Source organism: Lethenteron reissneri, chromosome 24 (assembly GCF_015708825.2).
Source record: "Lethenteron reissneri isolate LAM-NWPU_2019-01 chromosome 24, ASM1570882v1, whole genome shotgun sequence".
Classification (NCBI taxonomy): Eukaryota; Metazoa; Chordata; class Hyperoartia; order Petromyzontiformes; family Petromyzontidae; genus Lethenteron; species Lethenteron reissneri.
The window spans coordinates 13,521,824-13,541,317 of record NC_083802.1 but is presented as its reverse complement, the minus strand read 5'-3'; the positions used below and the strand labels follow the sequence as shown (position 1 = coordinate 13,541,317).

At 55.7% G+C, this 19,494-nt stretch overlaps 2 protein-coding genes and 1 long non-coding RNA gene across 5 annotated transcripts in view; 1 reads left to right on the top strand and 2 right to left on the bottom strand.

The window, feature by feature from the left end:
* The window catches only part of LOC133346347 (SKI family transcriptional corepressor 1-like), a 33,773-nt gene extending 33,115 nt beyond the window's left edge, over positions 1–658 (bottom strand). Inside the window, exon 1 of the mRNA XM_061557842.1 lies at positions 524–658. Coding sequence (XP_061413826.1) covers positions 524–658 — 135 coding nt within the window. The remainder of the gene's footprint in view (positions 1–523) is intronic.
* LOC133346633 (SKI family transcriptional corepressor 1-like) lies at positions 535–9,073 on the bottom strand. Of its 3 annotated transcripts, none has more exons than XM_061558349.1 (2): positions 8,682–9,073; positions 535–2,717 (listed from the first exon to the last, which is right to left on the bottom strand). In XM_061558349.1, exon 2 carries the CDS (start codon positions 2,506–2,508, stop codon positions 685–687), a length of 1,824 nt encoding a protein of 607 aa, XP_061414333.1. In that variant the 5' UTR covers positions 2,509–2,717; positions 8,682–9,073; the 3' UTR covers positions 535–684. The 3 variants fall into 3 exon arrangements, with proteins under 3 accessions (XP_061414333.1, XP_061414336.1, XP_061414334.1); XM_061558352.1 differs by lacking the exon at positions 8,682–9,073 and adding an exon at positions 8,200–8,317; XM_061558350.1 differs by lacking the exon at positions 8,682–9,073 and adding an exon at positions 8,031–8,141.
* Positions 9,074–9,347: 274 nt separating this feature from the next.
* Positions 9,348–19,494, top strand: part of LOC133346309 (uncharacterized) — a 40,899-nt gene continuing 30,752 nt past the window's right edge. Inside the window, exon 1 of the long non-coding RNA XR_009755549.1 lies at positions 9,348–9,688. This is a non-coding gene — a long non-coding RNA (uncharacterized LOC133346309). The remainder of the gene's footprint in view (positions 9,689–19,494) is intronic.

Below are 19,494 nucleotides of genomic sequence, written 5' to 3'. Positions count from 1 at the left end.
ACCTATAAAGGCCGACACGCACACACACACACAATTACACACACACACGCACGTATACACACGCGTGCACACACACACACAGATAAAGAGGCATACGCACATAGACCCTCTCATACGCAAAGACAAAGTTCCCCCGTATAGCTCTTATCGTACTGTTGGTGCAAGTGCTCCGAACGAGCACCTATGGAGGTGCTATGATGTGGCCAACACCACACCCAGCCGCCTTTATCTCCCCACTGCCGATGTTTACGCGCAGCACCAGGTACTCGTTAATGACCGAGCCGACCTAGGGGAGTCCCCCGCATCACACACACGGCCCACTCACCCGGTCGCTTCTCTCGGGGGAGAGGTCCGCGCGGAAGCGTGGCTCTGGCGGGCTGGCCTCGACCCGGAGCGACGTGGCTGGGCGTCTCTCCTCCGGCACCTGCTGATGATGATGATGCTGCTGATGCTGCTGCTGCTGTTGATGATGATGGTGGTGGTGGTGATGGTGGGGGAACGCGCGCTCCCCGACCGCCGTCACCTCGTCCACCTCCACGGCGTCGTCTTGGGGCAGGAGCTCCTCCTCCACCTCGTCCTCCGCCTCCGTCTGCTTGTGAGACTCCACGTCCACGTCTTGCTCGCTCTCCGCCTCGCTGCACGCGCCGTCGCTCAGCATCTCCGAGTGGTAGGACGACGGTTCGCTCAGGAGGTCCGGGGACAAGACGCAGTGCCTCCCCATCCCGCCATCCTCCTCCTCCACCTCCTCCTCCTCCCCCGGCCGCCACCACCACCACCCCGCCACCGCCACCGACACCGCCGAGGATCCCCGCGCCGCCGATGCAGCCGATGCCGCCAGCGCCGAACGCGTCGCGGTTGCCGTAAAGTTTCGCGAAACTCTCCGCGTCCTTCACCACGGGCCGGAAGGCCGAGAGGTAGCTCGTGGTCGCGACGCCGCCGGGCGCGCTCTGCTTGCGCATCGGAGACGCCGCCGAGAGGTGCCCGTCCCCCAGCGAGGAGGCGCGCGTCTCCTCCCCGGAGCGGTTGTCCTCGTGGCGCGAGTGCTCGCTCTCCGCGAAGCTGATGTCGCTCTGCTCCGAGCCGTCTCCCCCGCCTCTCTGCTGCTCCCCGTGCCGCTTGTGCGCCTCGGATAGCAGCTGCTGCTGCTGCTGCTGCTGCAGCGCGGGCGGTGGCTGCAGCTGCGGGTATCCGGGCACGGCGCTCAGGGTGGCGCCGTTGCGAGTCGGCCAGAACATGTGGAAGGACGGGTAGACCACCGCGTCTTTGAGGCCGCCGTGGGGTGGCCAGAAGATGCCCGAGAAGTTTGGGTATTTGGGGGGCTGCTGCGGAGGGGGCCCGACGGCCGCGGCAGCTGCGGCGGCGGCGGCGGCCGCCGGCGGCAGCGGCTGCCGCCGCGGAGGCGGCGTCGTCCTTCTTGGGGCAGAGGCCGAATGCGGGGAAGCCGTAGGGACTGGGGAAGACGGGCGCGGGTAGCTTCTGCAGGACGCTGCCGAACGTCTTGCTGGGCACGGGGATCACGGGGTAGCTGCGCACGCCCTCGGCCAGGCCCAGCGCGGCCGCCTCGTCCTCGTCGCACGGCCGCAGGCGCTTGGGGCCCCCGGCCATGGTCTGGCTCAGCATGGGACCCAGGCCGAATCCGTGGCCGCGTCCCGAGCCACCGCCGCCTCCGCCACCTCCTCCTCCACCTCCCCCGCCTCCTCCTCCGCCTCCTCCTCCTCCGCCGCCGGAGATCCTGGAGGAAGGCGGCAGCGTGCGCTTGCGAGAGCCGCCGTTGAACATGGCCTTGACGTCCTCCCAGGCGTGCAGGAGGTCGTCCGAGTGGTTCTTGTCGGTGAGCCGCATGTGTCGGCGCCACGAGTTGAAGTTGGCGGCGTCGGGCTGCGTGTACTTGGCGTCGGGCGTGCGGTGCGAGTGGAAGATGAACTTGTTGGGCGAGAAGTAGAGGCCGCACGAGGTGCACTTGATGCACTTGGCGCGCGAGCTGTTGTAGCGCGCGGGGATGAAGCTGCCGCGGCAGCCCCAGGCGCAGTCGTGGGACACGTCGAAGGCGAAGTTCTCGGGCAGCCGCGGCGGCGCGCACTCGCCCAGGAACGACTTGCACAGCCGCTCGGCCTCGCGCTTCGTGATCATTCCGCAGCGGCGCGACGACACGGGCATGGCGCCCGCGCGTCTCAGCACCTCGAGCTGCACGGGCGTGCACTGCACGCAGGTGATGCCCAGCGCCACGCGCCGGTTGTGGATCTCGTTGTAGCTGAAGTTCTTGAGCAGCGTGTTGGAGATCTGCGCCAGGCACAGGCGCTCCTGGCCGTCGATGACGAGCGAGACGATGGGGACTCCGTAGAGGGTGACTTCGCGGACCTGGTTGGGTTTGAGCGAGGGACCTCCGCCGCGACCGCCTCCGTAGTGCGGCTCCATGAGGCGCATTTCGGGTGATTTGGGAGCGCCCTGCGGGTGCGGCCCACAACCCGGTCCACCCGCGGCCGACATGTGACCCGAGAGGGCTTCCATGGCGAGACGGGAGTAAGCGATGTCCGTGGGTTTTTTTGTGATCGCGTCTCTCTCTCTCTCTTTCACTCTGTCTATCTCAGGGTCACTTAACAAATCACGGGTTTATTTTTCGTTCCTTCGTCCGCTGGCTCCCTCCCTCGTTCTCCCCCCTCCGCTCCCCTCTCGCCCTCCTCCCTCCCGCTCGCTCGTCCGCTCGCTCGTCCGCTCGCCTGTCGAAAGACGGATCGCGCGCGGTTAAATTAAATACATTTTCATCCTCAATAAAGCACGCCATTATACCGTAAAGCGGCGGCGCTTTCGCATAAAATTCAGGAGGTGCAAAGAATAAAATATACCGCGGGCTAAAAATTAATGTATCAGTAAGCCGAATTCATAAACGGGCAAAAACACCCGGCGCGACACGCGGAAGGCGCGCGCAAAGTTAATAATGTAAGTGAACAAATTTCAGCAAACGTTGTCTCAAAATGCAATCCTTCACGGGGAAGTGCGCCTTCGTTTTTGCGCGTCGCATAATGATTTGTTCCCGAGCGGCGGACGGTGTTGCGTGAGAGAGGAGCGAGGGCGCGCGCGCGCCGTGGCACATTCCCTCTCGTGACGATGTCTTTTGTTTCGCCTCCTCCTCCTCCTCCTCCTCCACCCTCCTCGTCTTCGCTACGATGGGGACGTCGGGATATGACGGCGGGGGAGGCAGGGGAGGGGGTGAGGGAATCTCCCCCCCCCCCGCCCCGCCCCCCATCACGCATAGCTGCTGATGCACGAAAGCTTTCCAAATTAATGGAGCCGCTTTGTGTTTTGTATTTGTATCACTGTAATATGCGTGTGTTGCGTGTTGTGTGTATAGGACGATGTGATGAGAAGTGTACGCTCTACGTGCAGTCGCATATGGGAGGGGGGGAGGCGATGGTGCAGTGTTTAGCGCGTTGCGCGCGATGAATCCGCGGCGAGCATGAACTCGATTCTCCGCCGAGGCGTCGAGGAGGCAGCGTGTCAGTAGCGAGTGATATCCACACCGGGCCCTGTGAACCCATCCACCCAGCCCCCACCCCCACCCCACTCTCAATCGTGGATTTACTTTCATCCAGCAGTGGATGAACTGAAAGGCTGTAAATTAATATCAGTGAGTATTCATCCACGTCACGAGAGCGCTTTACACACACGTGCACTGATTGCGCTCTGTGTACGCAACTTAAACATTCCATGTTGATCGCCTACGTTAATTGCCTTGATTTGGTTCTATATATATGTGTGTTTAGTTTTTGTTCATGATGTCTTTCGAGGCCTCCCCGTATCAAGAGCGATTGTCATGATTACATCTTTGTCGTTGTCATTATGCTTACGACTACGCGTTGATGGTGTTGATTTATTGCACTCGTATTTGGTTCTGCAAAACCCAGGGTCTCCCTTTCGAAAGTCTCCTCGTCTCTCCGGGCTCACCCGGTTCATTATAACAATAACAACAATAACAACAACAACAATAACAACAACGGCCATGAATGGGTGATGCCCAGCAATGGTAGTATGAACATGCAATGATCGTTGATGTTAAGTAAACAAATGTGCGCGTAAATATGATGCTGAATTTGCCACAAAAATCAAATAAAAATCATAATTAGCACTGCCTAATAACCGAATATATAATTACACCCATACCAGGCTAACGTTTCGGGTAACGAGCCATATGTACGCATATACACATGCAGTGATTGAGGCTTCGTGGCGGAGTGCTGGTTGTAGATATCACACAACAGACAAGATCACGCACGCACAAATACAAAGACCCCCATATAGCCTCAACAGACTGTTGAGGCAAGTGCTCATTGCGAGTAACACCTATGAAAGCCGGCCTCGGCACACGAAGGCATCACGCCCGGCCGCCTTTATCTCCCTCATGCCGATGTTTACACATCGCACCAGATACTCATGTGAGGCTGAGTCGACCTAGGAGAAGCCCAGCACCGGTGCAAGATAACCGTCATTGGTGTTGGTGGCCGCGAGCGGGAATCGAACTTGGGCGGCCGTGGTTTGTAGCGCAAAGTGCGCTGACCGTTGCGCCACCGCTCCCCACGCGCGCCCACACCATCACACACCTTCAGCGGTCTTTGATGCAAACGTTCAATGAGCGCTAAATGATTATCCGCATGCGCCTCTTCTTTCTTTTAATTCGTCCGTAAGCATCGCCGCCGAGCATTATCGCATGGACACACGTACTTATTAATGTACGCCTTAATCTAATGTATACATACTAAGTATATGTATTTTTTATCTAATACACATCAATAGAATTCGCCGGTAAGTGTATATACATTTAAAAATTATTTTGATTTGTGCAGCGTGTGAACGGTGGAGGAGGCACGTGTATAATACTAATAATAATATAATTATATATTTTTTTAATTATATAAAACACATTAGCAGATTATGTGTTCGGGTAAGGTAAGGGTGGTGAGCTGGGAACCGGGGCGCCGAGAGGATTAGCGGCGCATTTAAAGCGAAACGCCAGAGACAAGGCTTGGCGTAATCCTTGCGAAAATTAATGAATTAGATTTTTTTTTATATATATATAAAAGAATACATATTTGTTCTATGTACAAAATAAATAATGTAAAGGAAAGTGGGAGAAAGGGGGAGAGGATGGGTGGGTGATGCTTCGTTCAATAAAAGCTGCTTCCAAGACGCGGTGTCAACTTCATCAACTCGTCGCCGTGATGGAGCTGTCCATGGTACCTGATCGGATTTACTGAGATGTAGCTACCACCCACCCTCAGTGTGCGTGTGTGTGTTACACGTGTGCGTGTGCGCGTGCTACACACGTGGGCACACACACACTTATATACATATAAATGCTCACATACATACGCACACACGTGCATACACACAACAGATTGTTGGGGCAAGTGCTGTTAGCGAGCACTTATGATGGTCGGCACGGACAACGAGGAAGAGGGTGCGGTGGCCAATACGCCATGCTCGGCCGCCTTTGTCTCCCCAGTGTCGATGTTTTTGGACACCGTATGAGGGAATTATTTTTAAGGCTCAGTCGAACTAGAGGAGACGCAGAACCGGTTCGGATAAACAACCGTACATAAACGCACGCACCCGACTTGCACACACTTACACACCTTGTACAGACAGGCACACATACATAAATATGCGCTAACAAAATAGTCATATACAAAGAGAAAGGTCCCGCGTATAGCCTTAACAGACTGTAGGGGCAAGTGCTGTTAGCGAGCACCTATGAAGGCCAGAACGGCACACGAGGGGGTGGGTGGCCAGCACCACGCCCGGTCGCCTTTGTCTCCTTAGCGGCGATGTTTTCACACCGCACCAGATACTCATTTGAGGCTAAGTTAACCTAGGGGAGGCGTAGAACCGGTTCAGATAATCGTCACCGGTGTTGGTCGTGAGCGGGAATTGATCTCGGCGCAGCGCGCTAACCGCTGCACCACCGCTCCCCATCCATATACACTCTCATACTCTCATGCAAACGTACAGCTTGACTCACAGTAACGTACGTACACCCTTCTGACACTCGCATACAGCTTCTTACACACCCACCAGCGAACACGTGCTTGTACACACACCTTAACATACATACACAAACACACTCACTCTTACACGCATGCATACATAGGTATACCGTTACATACAACATGTGTAAACGTATCGACACTCACTCTCCCGTCTGCTCCGAACCGTATACGGTACCCGTGAAGACACTCTGACACACGAACACAGAAAGAATATAAACCCCGCTCACGTTAATACGCCGACTCATACACACACACGCACACATGCTCACGTGCGCGCGCAATCACTAGCAGGTGCCATACTCTCTTAAAAACGCACGTGCACGCGCACGCGCGCGCGCGTATATATAAATGCACTCCGTCATGCACGCGTACACAAATGACCAAAGTTGAATCGCGACCACCGATTATTGCCGAGCATTGCATTATGTTCGTGCGCTCTTTTCGATTTGTCACAAGGCGGAGTTGTTTATCGCCCTCGTCTCTATTCGCTCCGTCGCTGTTGCATTGTTCGTGTCATTTCCAGTGATCCAGGTCACGCGAGTAAATGGGACTCGTGTCGGTCCCTTGAGTTCTCACCACATCGCTAGACAACATCGATACTTTATACGTCTACGCTTAAGTAGACACACCGTGAAACACGCGTGTTTCAACTCTCTGCCTTACTGTCACACACATACCCCCCCCCCCCACACATATATATATACAAACACGCACACAGACGAACACTGTCATACATGCACGTACCCTCCATTCCTCTCTCACAAATACACACACGCACAAAGACAAAGATCCCCCCTATAGCCTTAAACAGATTTTTGGGGAAAGTGTCGTTAGCGAGCACCTATGAAGGCCGGCACGGCACACGAGGGGATGGGGAGCCAACACCACGCCCCACCGCCTTTGTCTCCCCAGTGGCGATGTTTACACACCCCATCAGATACTTATTTGAGGCTGAGTCGATCTAGGGGAGGCCCAGGACCGGTTCAGATCATTCTCACATCGTGGCCGAAAGCGGGACACCGAACTCGAGTCGCCGCGTTCGTAGCGCCGCGTTCTCACCGAGACAATTCCGCTCCCCACACGAGCACACATGCCGAACAAAGACAAAGATCCTCCGTGTAGCCTTAGCAGACTGTTGGGACAAGTGCTGTTAGCGAGCGCCTATGAAGGCCGGCACGACAACACGAGATGGTGCGTGCGCAAAACCACGCCCGACCGCCTTTGTCTCCCGAGTGGCGATGTTTACACACCGCACCAGGTACTCATTCGAGGCAGAGTCAACACAAACATGTTCAGATATACACACGCACGCGTACACACACGTAACTCGGCACGCGTACACGCAATTGTATTTTAAAATATCAAACCACTCCGCACGCTGATTCTAAGCAGTAATAATCAATCACTCGCATATCTCCCACCACGCCCGCCCGCATCCCAAACTTAACAGACGGAAAAGCCAACTGTCTCAACCCCTGCCACTGAACTTAACGCGAAGCACGCGCCGCATACAGACGCACGTGGTCGTGCGTTTAGAAAAAAAACGATTCAGAAATGCTCGCCGCTCGTTTCACTCGAAATAAACGAATCATTTTACGTCGTCGAAATGATGACGACGACGACAACGACACCTCTACAAAAAGCACCATCGCAGATATTTAAGAGATGATATTTTTTTGTTGCGTGTCGTGAGCGCGGTGCGGTGTTGTTAGTTGACCGCGTGCATCAGAGGCGATGACCGCACAGCGAAGCGAAGCGCAATGGACCTGGCACCCTCGTTAATTGAAATCCGGGAGAGAGCCCGAATTGACATCGACGATCGCTTAATATCATCACGTGGAACATGCGACGCCGTTTACAACTGCACGTTTGCGGGTGGCTTATTATTTTTTTAAATATTTTTTCTACCGCTGAAATCAAAATATAACAAATCAGTCGGGGGTCCGTGGTGACCGACGTCTGATTGAAATAACAGTCGCGATAGCTCACCGGGCAGGACAGGGCCCCCATCCAGCAGTAGATAAACAAGCGGGTATCCACGCCACGTTTCACGCTACGCGATAATCAGCAACGCACACGGCAACACATGCGACATCAGCGCGAGCGGCAGTCACCACGAGAGCGACACGTGACTCGTCGGAGTGACGGTGACAGGTACCTGGACGGCGGTGGAATTTGATGCAATTGCAATCCGGTTGTTCGCCGTCACATCTCCATCGCTGCGTCCTTTAAGAAGGGGAGCTTGCAAGGGGGGATCTGGGGTTCGTTGGAAGGGGTGGGTGGGGGAGAGCGATGTGTGTGGGAGATGCAGCGATCTTGGCGGCGGGGTTGGTGGTGGTGGTGGTGGTGGTAGGGGTGGGGGGATGCTGGGATGAGCTGGATAAGTATGGGATGTGATCTTGAACCCGGGGCCGGGGGGGATCACCAACGCTCGACAATCATGCGGCGGTGGTAGAGCAAATGTTCAGCAACCCACCGCCACCTTTCCTTCTCTTCGCCGGTGTCGTACTGGGTGCGCGAGTGTTACGTTGGGTGTGCGAGTGCGTTAAGCGCGTGTCCGTGTGTATTGTAGCTATATGCGCGTGTGTGTGTGTATTGTAGCTGTGTGCGCGCGTGTGGAGCGGACACTGCGCACCGAACCTCAGGGACGATATCGCGTCCGCGAGAGCTTTCGCGACAGCTGTTCCCACGGGCGCGGCCGCCCGACGCGACCCCACGTGAGCGGCGAACAGCGGCGAACAGCGGCGGCGGGGATTACGAAGGATCTCACGGGCGCGAAGGCTGTGCGATAGACGCGGTGCTCGCGCCTGCTTTGCGTGAAGGAGAGACGACGATTGTACGGGTGATGGGGGCGCGCCGAGGGGGGGAGGGTGGTAGGGGAAGAGCGCGCGATAGAAACCCCGCGGTCGCGAATCGCACGCCGCGTCCGCTCGCTCGCGAGTTGTGCCGATCGCGCTCACGCCGAGTGAATCTGTTAAACGCCGCTGCCCTCCTCCTCCTCCTACACCCCCTCCCCTCACCGCGCCCCCTCCTCCTCCTCCTGCCTCCTGCTGCTGCTGTTGTCTCCCCTCTCCCCACCTCCTCCTAGCCCCCCCCCCCTCTTTCCCACACACCGCACTCCTGTTACTCGTTCTCCCTCCCTCCTCCACCGCGCCCTCCACTCTTCTCGTATCTGTCCCTCCCTCTCCTCCTCCTCCCCGTGTAAACGCGTTCACGCACCTCCGTGTAAGTCCGTAGCCTCTCCCCCCACCCCCCCCCCCCTCCCCAAGCGCGTACGCTCTCATCACATCACATCCCAAGCCTCCCTCCCACTCCCTCCCTCCCTCCCTCGCTCCCCGGGCCGCGCGCGACGCGTCGCGATCAGTCTAGCGACACCTCGGATGTCAATCCGACCGTCTCCTCTCGCCTGTCAGTCCGTCAAAGATCGGGACGCCTGCGTGCCAAAGGGCCCACCGTGTGTTCCCCGCGTCCTCCTACGATCTCGATTGTCTCTCGCCGTGTATCTCTGTCTCGCGCACGTTTCCTCTCTCTCTCGCTCGCTCGCCGCGGAGACGGGAGGACGCACAGACGGAAGAAGGCTCCTGCCGCTGCTGCTGCTGCTGATGATGCTGATGGTGCTGCTGCCGCAACTGGTGTTGATAATGCAGGTAAGTCCGTGCGTAGAGTGCTTGATCCGTAGCTGTTTAACAACACACGCTCGCACGCACGCGGCTACGCGTGGACACACTCAAGTGAACTCTCAATTAAGCCCCCCCCCCCACCCGTCATCACCTTCACCACGACGCATGCCTTTTGCCGAGTCACAGTTGATGGTGAATTATGATGGTGACGATGATGGTGGCGTGTGATGGGGAAGAGCGTGATGATGAATCTGCTGTGATACTGGGTTCATTAACAGCATCGTCGACAAGCACGCGCGTTGTACATACGAACGCACGCGCACGTGTACACATACAAGCCCACACACACACGTGAACACTCAGAGACGTAAGTACACGCACACGCATCTACACGGACGCACACGCAGGCATACTAAAGATCCCCCATATGGGCTTTAACAGACTGTTGGGGCAGGTGATGTAAGTGAGCACACACAAGGGGGTGGGTAACCAGCACCACGCCCGACCGCCTTTGTTTCCCTTGTGACGATGTTCACACACCGTACCAGGGTACTAATTTGAGGCTGACTCGACCTAGGAGAGGCCCAGGACAGGTTCAAATAATCGTCACCCGTGTTGGCCGTGAGCGGGAGTCGAACCCGGGTCGCCAGGTTTGTAGCGCAGCGCGTTAACCGCTACACTACCGCTCCCCCCCCACACACATGCGCGCGTAAAACACACAGACGCACACACATCGCCGTCAATTACACTTCGCCATCCTGCCCGAGGCTAACATATGCACAGTATCGATCTGTCGCTCTGCTCTGGACACATACGGATCGACGACATCACGTGGTTCCTCTGCGCGGGCCCCTCGCTCTCGAAATATGATCTCATTGCTGCGAAACAGCCTCTCGAGAAACACGCTGGCCACACAGATGGGTCACGTCGCTACGTTGAGAAACCCATTCATAGTCTGCCGCCGGTCGCTATATATATGTCATCGACAGTATATATATATATGTATGTTTTTATGATCTTCTAATGATTAGTGGTAATGTTGTTGTTGTTTTTTTTAAAAAGCTATTTTACATTCGTATGAGAAATGTATCAGCGGCCGTCCAGCCATCGTGATTTATGATGAACAGCTCAGTCTCAATCCACTGCTGGATGAAGGCACCCTCGCTCTGTCTCTGGGCCGGGGGGGGAGGTATTTAACCATACTTCACCACGCCGGCCAAGAGGGTTTTTGGCCAATAATATTTTTCGACCAAAAAATATATTTTTTGTGTGAAAACGTGGCATTGGGGTGAATACGCTCTCTTCAATATTTATAGCTGCCACTGACTTGACAAAATAGCGACGGTGCCCTTTATTAAGCGAGGAACAGTCCCACTGAGTTTCAAGAATCGTTTTTGGGAGGTTCCTGCTACATCGGGATGCTGAACCAGTGGTTGGCGTCTGGGCGTTTGGGCTCCGTGTTGGAGCAAAGCGGAGAACCCAGGAGAAAGGCCACCACACACACGAGGGGAGATCGACCGAACGCTCCGCGCAGACAGACTCAATGCCCAGACAGATGCAATCAATGAAACGTGTCAAACTGACCGAGCGCATTGCTGCGTCTCCTTCTGCTGTACTGCAAACCTCGCAGCAGTATCATGACCCCGACACAAACGCCTGGCAAGCCCCTTGGTGGAGTTGTCACCCGTCCACGCACGAAGCAGGCTGCCCTCCCTGCTTCGTTATCGATATCCGACGAGATCGGCCCCTTCCCTGCGATGCGGACGTTGAACAAATGTTTAATCCTCATCTGGCCAAACAACAACAGCGACAACGACAATAGAGGACCACGATAATAACACAATTCATAATCAGAATCTTGATTTAGACTCGACGAATCCGAAGAGCTATGAAGCTCTTTTTTTCTTTCTCACAGATACCCAGTGATTGGTTGCGGGTCAGCAAATGACAATTCATTGCGCGTGCAAATATTTCGGCGAACACATCCGGCGAGCGTCACAGCCCCCGGGGCGAAGAGCCGGGCTCGATGTCACTCAAAAGCCACGCGAGAGAAGTTAAAGAGATGGGGTGGGGGGTTGGGGGTGTCTTTAAGTGTCTCTTAATAGTCGGTGTGGATTCAACGCTGCCGCTGCTGCTGGTAATGTGAAGCAGCAGTAGCAGCAGTAACAGCGGCAGCTCCTGGTACTTGGTGTAGACAGGATGACGAGGATGATGATGATGACGATGGTGGTGGTGAGGTTGTGAGTCGCTCTACAGCGGAGAGTTCCGCCGTGAGCGGTAGGTGAGTGCAGGGTGACAGGGGGCTGCCACGGAAGAAACGGGAGTGTCCATGAGCCTGGTGGACAGAGGAGAAGGAGGAGGGTGGGGATCGTGAGGAGGTTGAAAAGGGTGATGAGGGTGAGGAGGGTGAGGAGGGTGAGGAGGTTGAGAAGGGTGTGAAGGGTGAGAAGGGTGAGGAGGGTGAGGAGGGTGAGAGGGGGGGGTGAAGCTTCTGCGGATTGCTCAGCGGTCACTCCCAATTGTTTCGGACAAATAGCGACATGGAGCGGTGGCCCAGTGGTTAGCGCCCTACTCTATGGACCCGCACACGGCTAACATCAGTGGCGAATGATATCACCAACCGCGCACTGACCTGCGCGGTGAAGTATGGCAATAAGACCTCGGGGAGGGGAGGGGGAGTTGGCTTCATCCAGCAGTGGATTGTGCCGAGGGGCTGTGAAATTTGGAAAACAAACGACGTGGCGTGACGATTTTCCCGGTGTTATTGACAGGCGCTTTGTCTGCCCCGTTCAAGTTGCCCATCATGAAGCCACACGTGGGTGGATATTGTCTCGTCTCGGGCGCGGGTGCGGGTCGCGGGTTAAGTTCTCGTAAACGAAAACGACACGAGCCGCTGTGTTAAAATAAATATGCGTGCGCGTGTGCGTGTGTGTGTATACACGTGCGCGTGTGCGTGTGTGTGTATACACGTGCGTGTGTGTGTATAGGGGAGCGATAGTGTAGCGGTTAGCGCTACGCTGCGCTATGAACCCGGTGACCTGGGTTCGATTCCCGCTCACGGCCAACACCGGTGATGATTATCTGAACCGTTCCCGGGCCTCCCCTAGGTCGACTCAGCCTCAAAATGAGCACCTGGTACAGTGTGAAACCATCGTCACTAGGGACACAAAGGCGGTCGGGCGTGGTGCTGGCCACCCACCCCCTCGTGTACTGTTCCGGTATTCATAAGCGTTCGCTAACAACACTTGCCCCAACAGTCTGTTAGAGGCTACACGGGGGGACTTTGTCTTTTTTATGTGTGTGTATGTGTGTGTATGCGTGTGTGTGTGTATGCGTGTGTGTGTTTGCGTGTGTGTGTATGCGTGTGCGTGTGTATGTGTGTGTATGTGTGTGTGTGTGTATGTGTGTGTGTGTATGTGTGTGTGTATGTGTAATTTAAACCTTCAACCATTAACCCTGGACACCAATACCCCCGGGTTGAATATCGCCCAGTGGTGGCGGAGAGGGGAGGGGAAACTACGATGTGTGTGTGTCAGTGTGTGTGTGTGTCAGTGTGTGTGTGTGTGTCAGTGTGTGTGTGTCAATGCGTATGTGTGTCAGTGTGTGTGTCAATGTGTGGTATGTGTCAATGTGTGTGTGTCAGTATGTGTGTGTGTCAGTGTGTGTGTGTCAATGCGTATGTGTGTCAATGTGTGTGTGTGTCAGTGTGTGTGTGTCAATGCGTATGTGTGTCAATGTGTGTGTGTCAGTGTGTGTGTGTCAGTGTGTGTGTGTCGGTTATGTGTGTGTGTGTCAGTGTGTGTGTAAGTGTGTGTGTGTCAGTGTGCGTGTGTCAGTGCGTATGTGTGTCAATGTGTGTGTGTCAGTGTGTGTGTGTCAGTGTGTGTGTGTCAGTGTGTGTGTGTCAAGGCGTATGTGTGTCAATGTGTGTGTGTCAGTGTGTGTGTGTCAGTGTGTGTGTGTCAGTGTGTGTGTATCGGTTATGTGTGTGTGTGTCAGTGTGTGTGTAAGTGTGTGTGTGTCAGTGTGTGTGTGTCAGTGCGTATATGTGTCAATTGTGTGTGTCAGTGTGTGTGTGTCAGTGTTGTGTGTGTCAGTGTGTGTGTGGGGAGCGGTAGTGTAGCGGTTAGCGCGCTGCGCTATGAACCTGGCGACCCGGTTCGATTCCCGCTCACGGCTAACACCAGTGTCGGTTCAGAGTGTGTGTGTGTGTCAGTGTGTGTCAGAGTGTGTGTGTGTGCCAGAGTGTGTGTGTGTGTGTGTCAGTGTGTGTGTCAGTGTGTGTGTGTGCGCGCGCGGGAGTTTTGTGTGTACATGTATTTATGTATATGTAGTTATTAGCGTGGGAGGGTGTCTGTGTGTGTGTGTATGTAAGGGGAGCGATAGTGTAGCGGTTAGCGCGCTGCGCTATGAACCCGGCGACCCCAGTTCGATTCCCGCTCACGGCCAACACCAGTGACGATTATCTGAACCGGCCCCGGGCCTCCCCTAGGTAGACTCAGCCTAAAATGAGTACCTAGTGCGATGTGTAAACATCGCCGCTAGGGAGACAAAGGCGGCCGGGCGTGGTGTTGGCCACCCACCCCCTCGTGTGCCGTGCCGGCCTTTATAGGTGCTCGCTAACAGCACTTGCCCCTACAGTCTGTTAAGGCTATACGGGGATCTTTGTCTTTGTATGTAAGTGGGGGCGCGGTAGTGTCACGCTCAGCGCTACGCAGCTGCCCACCCGAGTTCCGATTCCCCGCTCACGGCCCAAAACCAGCGACGATTTTTTTTCATGAACAAGTCCTGGGCCTCCCCTTGGTCGACTCAGCCTCAAAATGAGTTCCTGTCGCGATGTGCAGTAAACATCGCGACCAGGGAGACAAAAGGGTGCCGTGGCGTGGTTTTGACTCCCCCCCCTACGCCTTCAGAGGCGCTCGCTAACAGCACTTGCCCCAACAGTCTGTTAGAGGCGACACGGGGGGGGGGGGGGGGTGTCTCCTTGTGTGTGCGCGCGCACTGCGCGAATCGCAGCCGGTCACGTCCCAGCCACGCACGGATGTTGATTCTTAGCGAATTGCATTAACGCGACCCGCACACACAGCACACACAGCACAATTTCGTGACGAGAGGATTGCCAATGAACATTTTGTTTCTAATCGGCGGCCACGACAAGACTCACCGCAGGAAAGTCACTGCTCCCTCCTTCACCATTCGCGTTAAACGCGCGTGGAATCTCTTCTCACCCCCCTCCCTCCCCCCCCGACTTCCCCTTTTTGTTTCGGTTTGTTCCCCAACACACACGGCGGTAATTGCGCTGATGACCCACCACCCTCCCCTTCCCGCAGTAGCGAGCGGCCCCCGGTCTATCAACTCTACCGCGGCTACGACGACCGCTAACCTCATCATCATCTTCATCACACGCGCGTGCTCGCTCTCGTCGTCTCTACGTTAGATCGGCCAACGCCGTCCTTTTTGTTTCATTCTTTTCTGAGAAACGTTCATCTGCCGGTCCGATACCCTTTTTTGGGGCGAGAACGTGCCGATGTATAAATGCGTGGAATCTAAGACGATCTATATATGTGTGTGTGTATTAAACGTGTTGCGGAAAGAGAAACAACGAATCCGCAGAATGGTGAAGTATGGTCAAGTGTCCCCCTCCCCACGAGTGGAAGTTTGTTGTTATTTTATGTAGATTTTTTTTTTATGTAGATAGATATATTTTTGCACCGTAATGTCCGGATTATTGGACGCTCCGGAAAGTAAGACGCACCGCAAACTCCTTGTGCCGTTGTCGGTAAAGTTGCGAGAAATCTCGTCGCCTACGAAGACAAATATCCGCTCTATAGCCTCGGCAGACTTTTGGGGCGAGTGCTGTTAGCGAGTAGCGCCTTTGAAGGCCGGCACGCCCGACCGCCTTTGTCTCCCCGGTGACGATGTTTAGACACACCGCACCATCGGGCACTCATTTGAGGCTGAGTCGACCTCGGGGAGGTCCAGGACCGGTTTAGATGTTCATCACCGATCTTTGCCACGAGTGGCAAATCAAACTCGGCTCGCGGAGTTCGAAGCTCAGTGCGCTAACCGCTACCCCCCCCCCCCCCCACACACAAAGACAAAGATCCCCTGCATAGCCTGAACAGACTGTTGGGGCAAGTGCTGCTTTGCGAGCACCTATGAAGGCCGGCACGGCGCAAGAGAGTATGGGTGGCCAGCAACCACGCCCGACCGCCTTTGTCTCCCCAGTGGCGATGCTTACACACTACATCGGATACTCATTTGAGGCCGAGTCGACCCAGGCGAGCCCCATAAACCGGTTCAGATAGTCGTCAGTGTTGTTGGTAAGCCGTGAGCGGGAATCGAACTCGGGTCGCCGGGTTCGTAGCGCAGCGCTACCCCGGCAGCCGCCCCCCCCCCCCCCAACAAAGATCCCCCGTATAGCCTTAACTGAGTGTTGAGGCAAGTGCACGTGTACACACATCTGCTGGATTGGAGGACGCATCAAATACAAGGGCACGCAAGCGCGTCTTGTGATCCGGTCGGTGTAAATCTGATCCCCCTATCATCCCCGACTGGGGGCGGGAGAGAATCTGTTCGCTGTCACACGATGGCAGCGATTCGCTCTGCGGCGGCGGTGGTGTAGCAGATCTCGGGGGTGCAGGGGGTGCAACTGCGCCGAGTTCCACGGCTCGGGAGGGGCCCCGTGGCGTCGGGCTACGAAGGTGTGGGGGGGGGGGGCTGGTTAAAGTGGCGGATCTATTTCATTCTCCGTGCCAAGAACCCATTCAACACACGCCCGCGAGCCGACGTGTGTTGAACTTCTTTCGCACCGTACGTAGCGAGTAGATTGCTCATCTAAACAACGTGATAGGGATATTTTTTATATTTCGCATTGGTTTCAATAACTCGCGCGTTGTTAACTTTTAGGGCCAGCGTGTTGCAACCCCCCCCCCCCCTAGCCACTGTCAATAAAGCATACACATATTATACCCGAGTCATGAACGCCAATACACACATATGCAGCACACACAAAAACACACACAAAGACAAAGATTCCCCCGTGTAGGCTTCAACGGACTGTTGGGGCAAGTGCTGTTAGCGAGCACCTATGAAGGCCGGCACGGCACGCGAAGGGGTGGGTGGGCTGCACCACGCCCGGCCGCCTTTGTCTCCCCAGTGGCGATGTTTACTACACACCGCACAAGGTACCTATTTGAGGCTGAGCCGACCTAGGGGAGGCCCAGGACCGGTTCAGAAAATCGTCACCGGTGTTGGCGGCCGGAATTGAACTCTGGTCGCCGGGTTTGTTGCGCAGTGCACTGACCCCTACATTACCGCACACACACACGCACACACACGCACACACACACACACGCACACACACACACGCGCACACACACGCGCACACACACACGCACACACACACGCACACACACACGCAAACATACGCACACACACACACACGCACACACGCACACACACACACACGTACACACGCACACACGCACACACGCGCACACACACGCACACACGAACACGCACACACACGCACACACACGCACGCAAACACACGCACACACACACACGCACACACACACACAAACGCACACACACACGCACACACGCACATGCATACACACACACACGCATACACACACGCACACACACACACGCACACACACTCTCACCTGTCGAGCGAGCAACGTCACGAGCACACCTGTGTATGGATTCCCATCGATGACGACGTAGCCGGGTGTCCGATCGGACCATCCGCAAGGCCCCCAACACGAGAGCAGTGCGCAAGCGAGAGGGGTGGCCGTGGGCTCTGTCTGGTGACACATCGTCGTTCATTGGGGGAACGCGGGGTACGCGAGGTGGAACATCCATCGTTCGTTGCAACTCTCGGGAAAATTGTCCCGAACGGAACTGGCATCGCGCGGCTGTCGATTGTCACTCGCCACCGACGCTAAACCGTGATCGGGAATCGAACTCAGCTGACCGGGTGGGATTGTAGCGCAGGGCCTTAACCCCTCCCCCCACCCCACGGCACTGCCCCCCCCCCATCCCCCCCCCCCCCGGTAGCCCTCAGCGCTGAGCACATTTCGAGTGGGACTGCAATAATGTCTAGGAAATTAATTGTGTCTGATCACATTTACAGCGATCAGCGTTTGGCTTCGTGTGGGAGTCAACTCACTCAACGCTGCCCTCTCCTGGCCACGCCCCGCGGCCACGCGCCTACGACACCTGGCAAGGTCTACAGGTAGTCACATCACCTGGAACCTTGCAGGTAGTAACATCACCTGGCATGGTCTACAGGTAGTCACATCACCTGGCATGGTCTGCAGGTAGTAACATCACCTGGCATGGTCTACAGGTAGTCACATCACCTGGCAGGGTCTACAGGTAGTCACATCACGTGGCAGGCTGTGCAGGTAGTCACATCACCTGCAAGGTATACAGGTAGTCACATCACCTGGCAGGGTTTACAGGTAGTCACATCACCTGCAAGGTCTACAGGTAGTCACATCACCTGGCAGGGTCTACAGGTAGTCACATCACCTGGCACCTTGCAGGTAGTCACATCACGTGGCAAGGTCTACAGGTAGCTACATCACCTGGCATGGTCTACAGGTAGTCACATCACCTGGCATCGTCTACAGGTAGTCACATCACCTGCAAGGTATACAGGTAGTCACATCACCTGGCAGGGTCTACAGGTAGACACATCACCTGGCACCTTGCAGGTAGTCACATCACGTGGCAAGGTCTACAGGTAGCTACATCACCTGGCATGGTCTACAGGTAGTCACATCACCTGGCACCTCTGTAGGTAGTCACATCACCTGGCACCTTGCAGGTAGTCACATCATGTGGCAAGGTCTACAGGTGGTCACATCACCTGGCATGGTCTACAGGTAGTCACATCACCTGGCAAGGTATACAGGTGGTCACATCACCTGGCATGGTCTGCAGGTAGTCACAACGTGTGAGCGCTAAGCAGGCTGACGCCCGCTTAGCTTCACGAGATCGTGCGAGACTGCGCTCATTCAGTGTTATCCTGCCGTGGGGAGCGTGACGGTGCGACCTGCTAGACAGCACGGGGGTGGAGTACAGGTGCGTGGGTGTGGACTATGTTTAGGGTATGTTGATGTGGCGTGGAGCAATGTCTGGATCTCGATGTTTAGGGTATGCGCATAGGGTACGTGTGTATGGTGTGTAAGTAGGGTATGGGGGTGTGCTATGTGTGTGTGGTATGTGTGTGTGGTACGTGTTGAGGGTAAGTGTGGAGGATATGTGAGCAGGGTAGCTGTGTAGCCTACGTGTTGAGTATGTGTGTGGGGGGGGGGGGGGTACGTGTGGAGGGTACGTGTAGAAGGGTACGCGTGGAGGGTACGTGTGGGGGGTACGTGTTGAGTGTGTGTGTGTGGGGGGTACGTGTGGAGGGTACGTGTGGGGGTACGTGTGGAGGGTACGTGTTGAGTGTGTGTGTGGGGGGGGTACGTGTGGAGGGTACGTGTGGAGGGTACGTGTGGGGGGTACGTGTTGAGTGTGTGTGTGGGGGAGGGTACGTGTGGCGGGTACTTGTGGAGGGTACGCTTGGAGGGTACGCGTGGAAGGGTATGTGTGGAGGGGACGTGTTGAGTGTATGTGTGTGGAGGGTACGCGTGGAAGGTACGCATGGAAGGGAACGCGTGGAGGGTACGCGTGAAGGGTACGCATGGAAGGGTACGCATGGAGGGTACGCATGGAAGGGTACGTGTGGAAGAGTACGTGTTGTTGCACGGGGTGGTCTCTGGGCCTGGCTGTGCGGGTTGTTGTAATTAGCAGGTAGCGTGCGCCGTGTTCCTACA

Excerpts from the sequence above, each read along its gene's own strand:
- LOC133346633 (XM_061558349.1), bottom strand. The coding sequence starts at position 2,508 with ATGGAAGCCCTCTCGGGTCACATGTCGGCCGCGGGTGGACCGGGTTGT.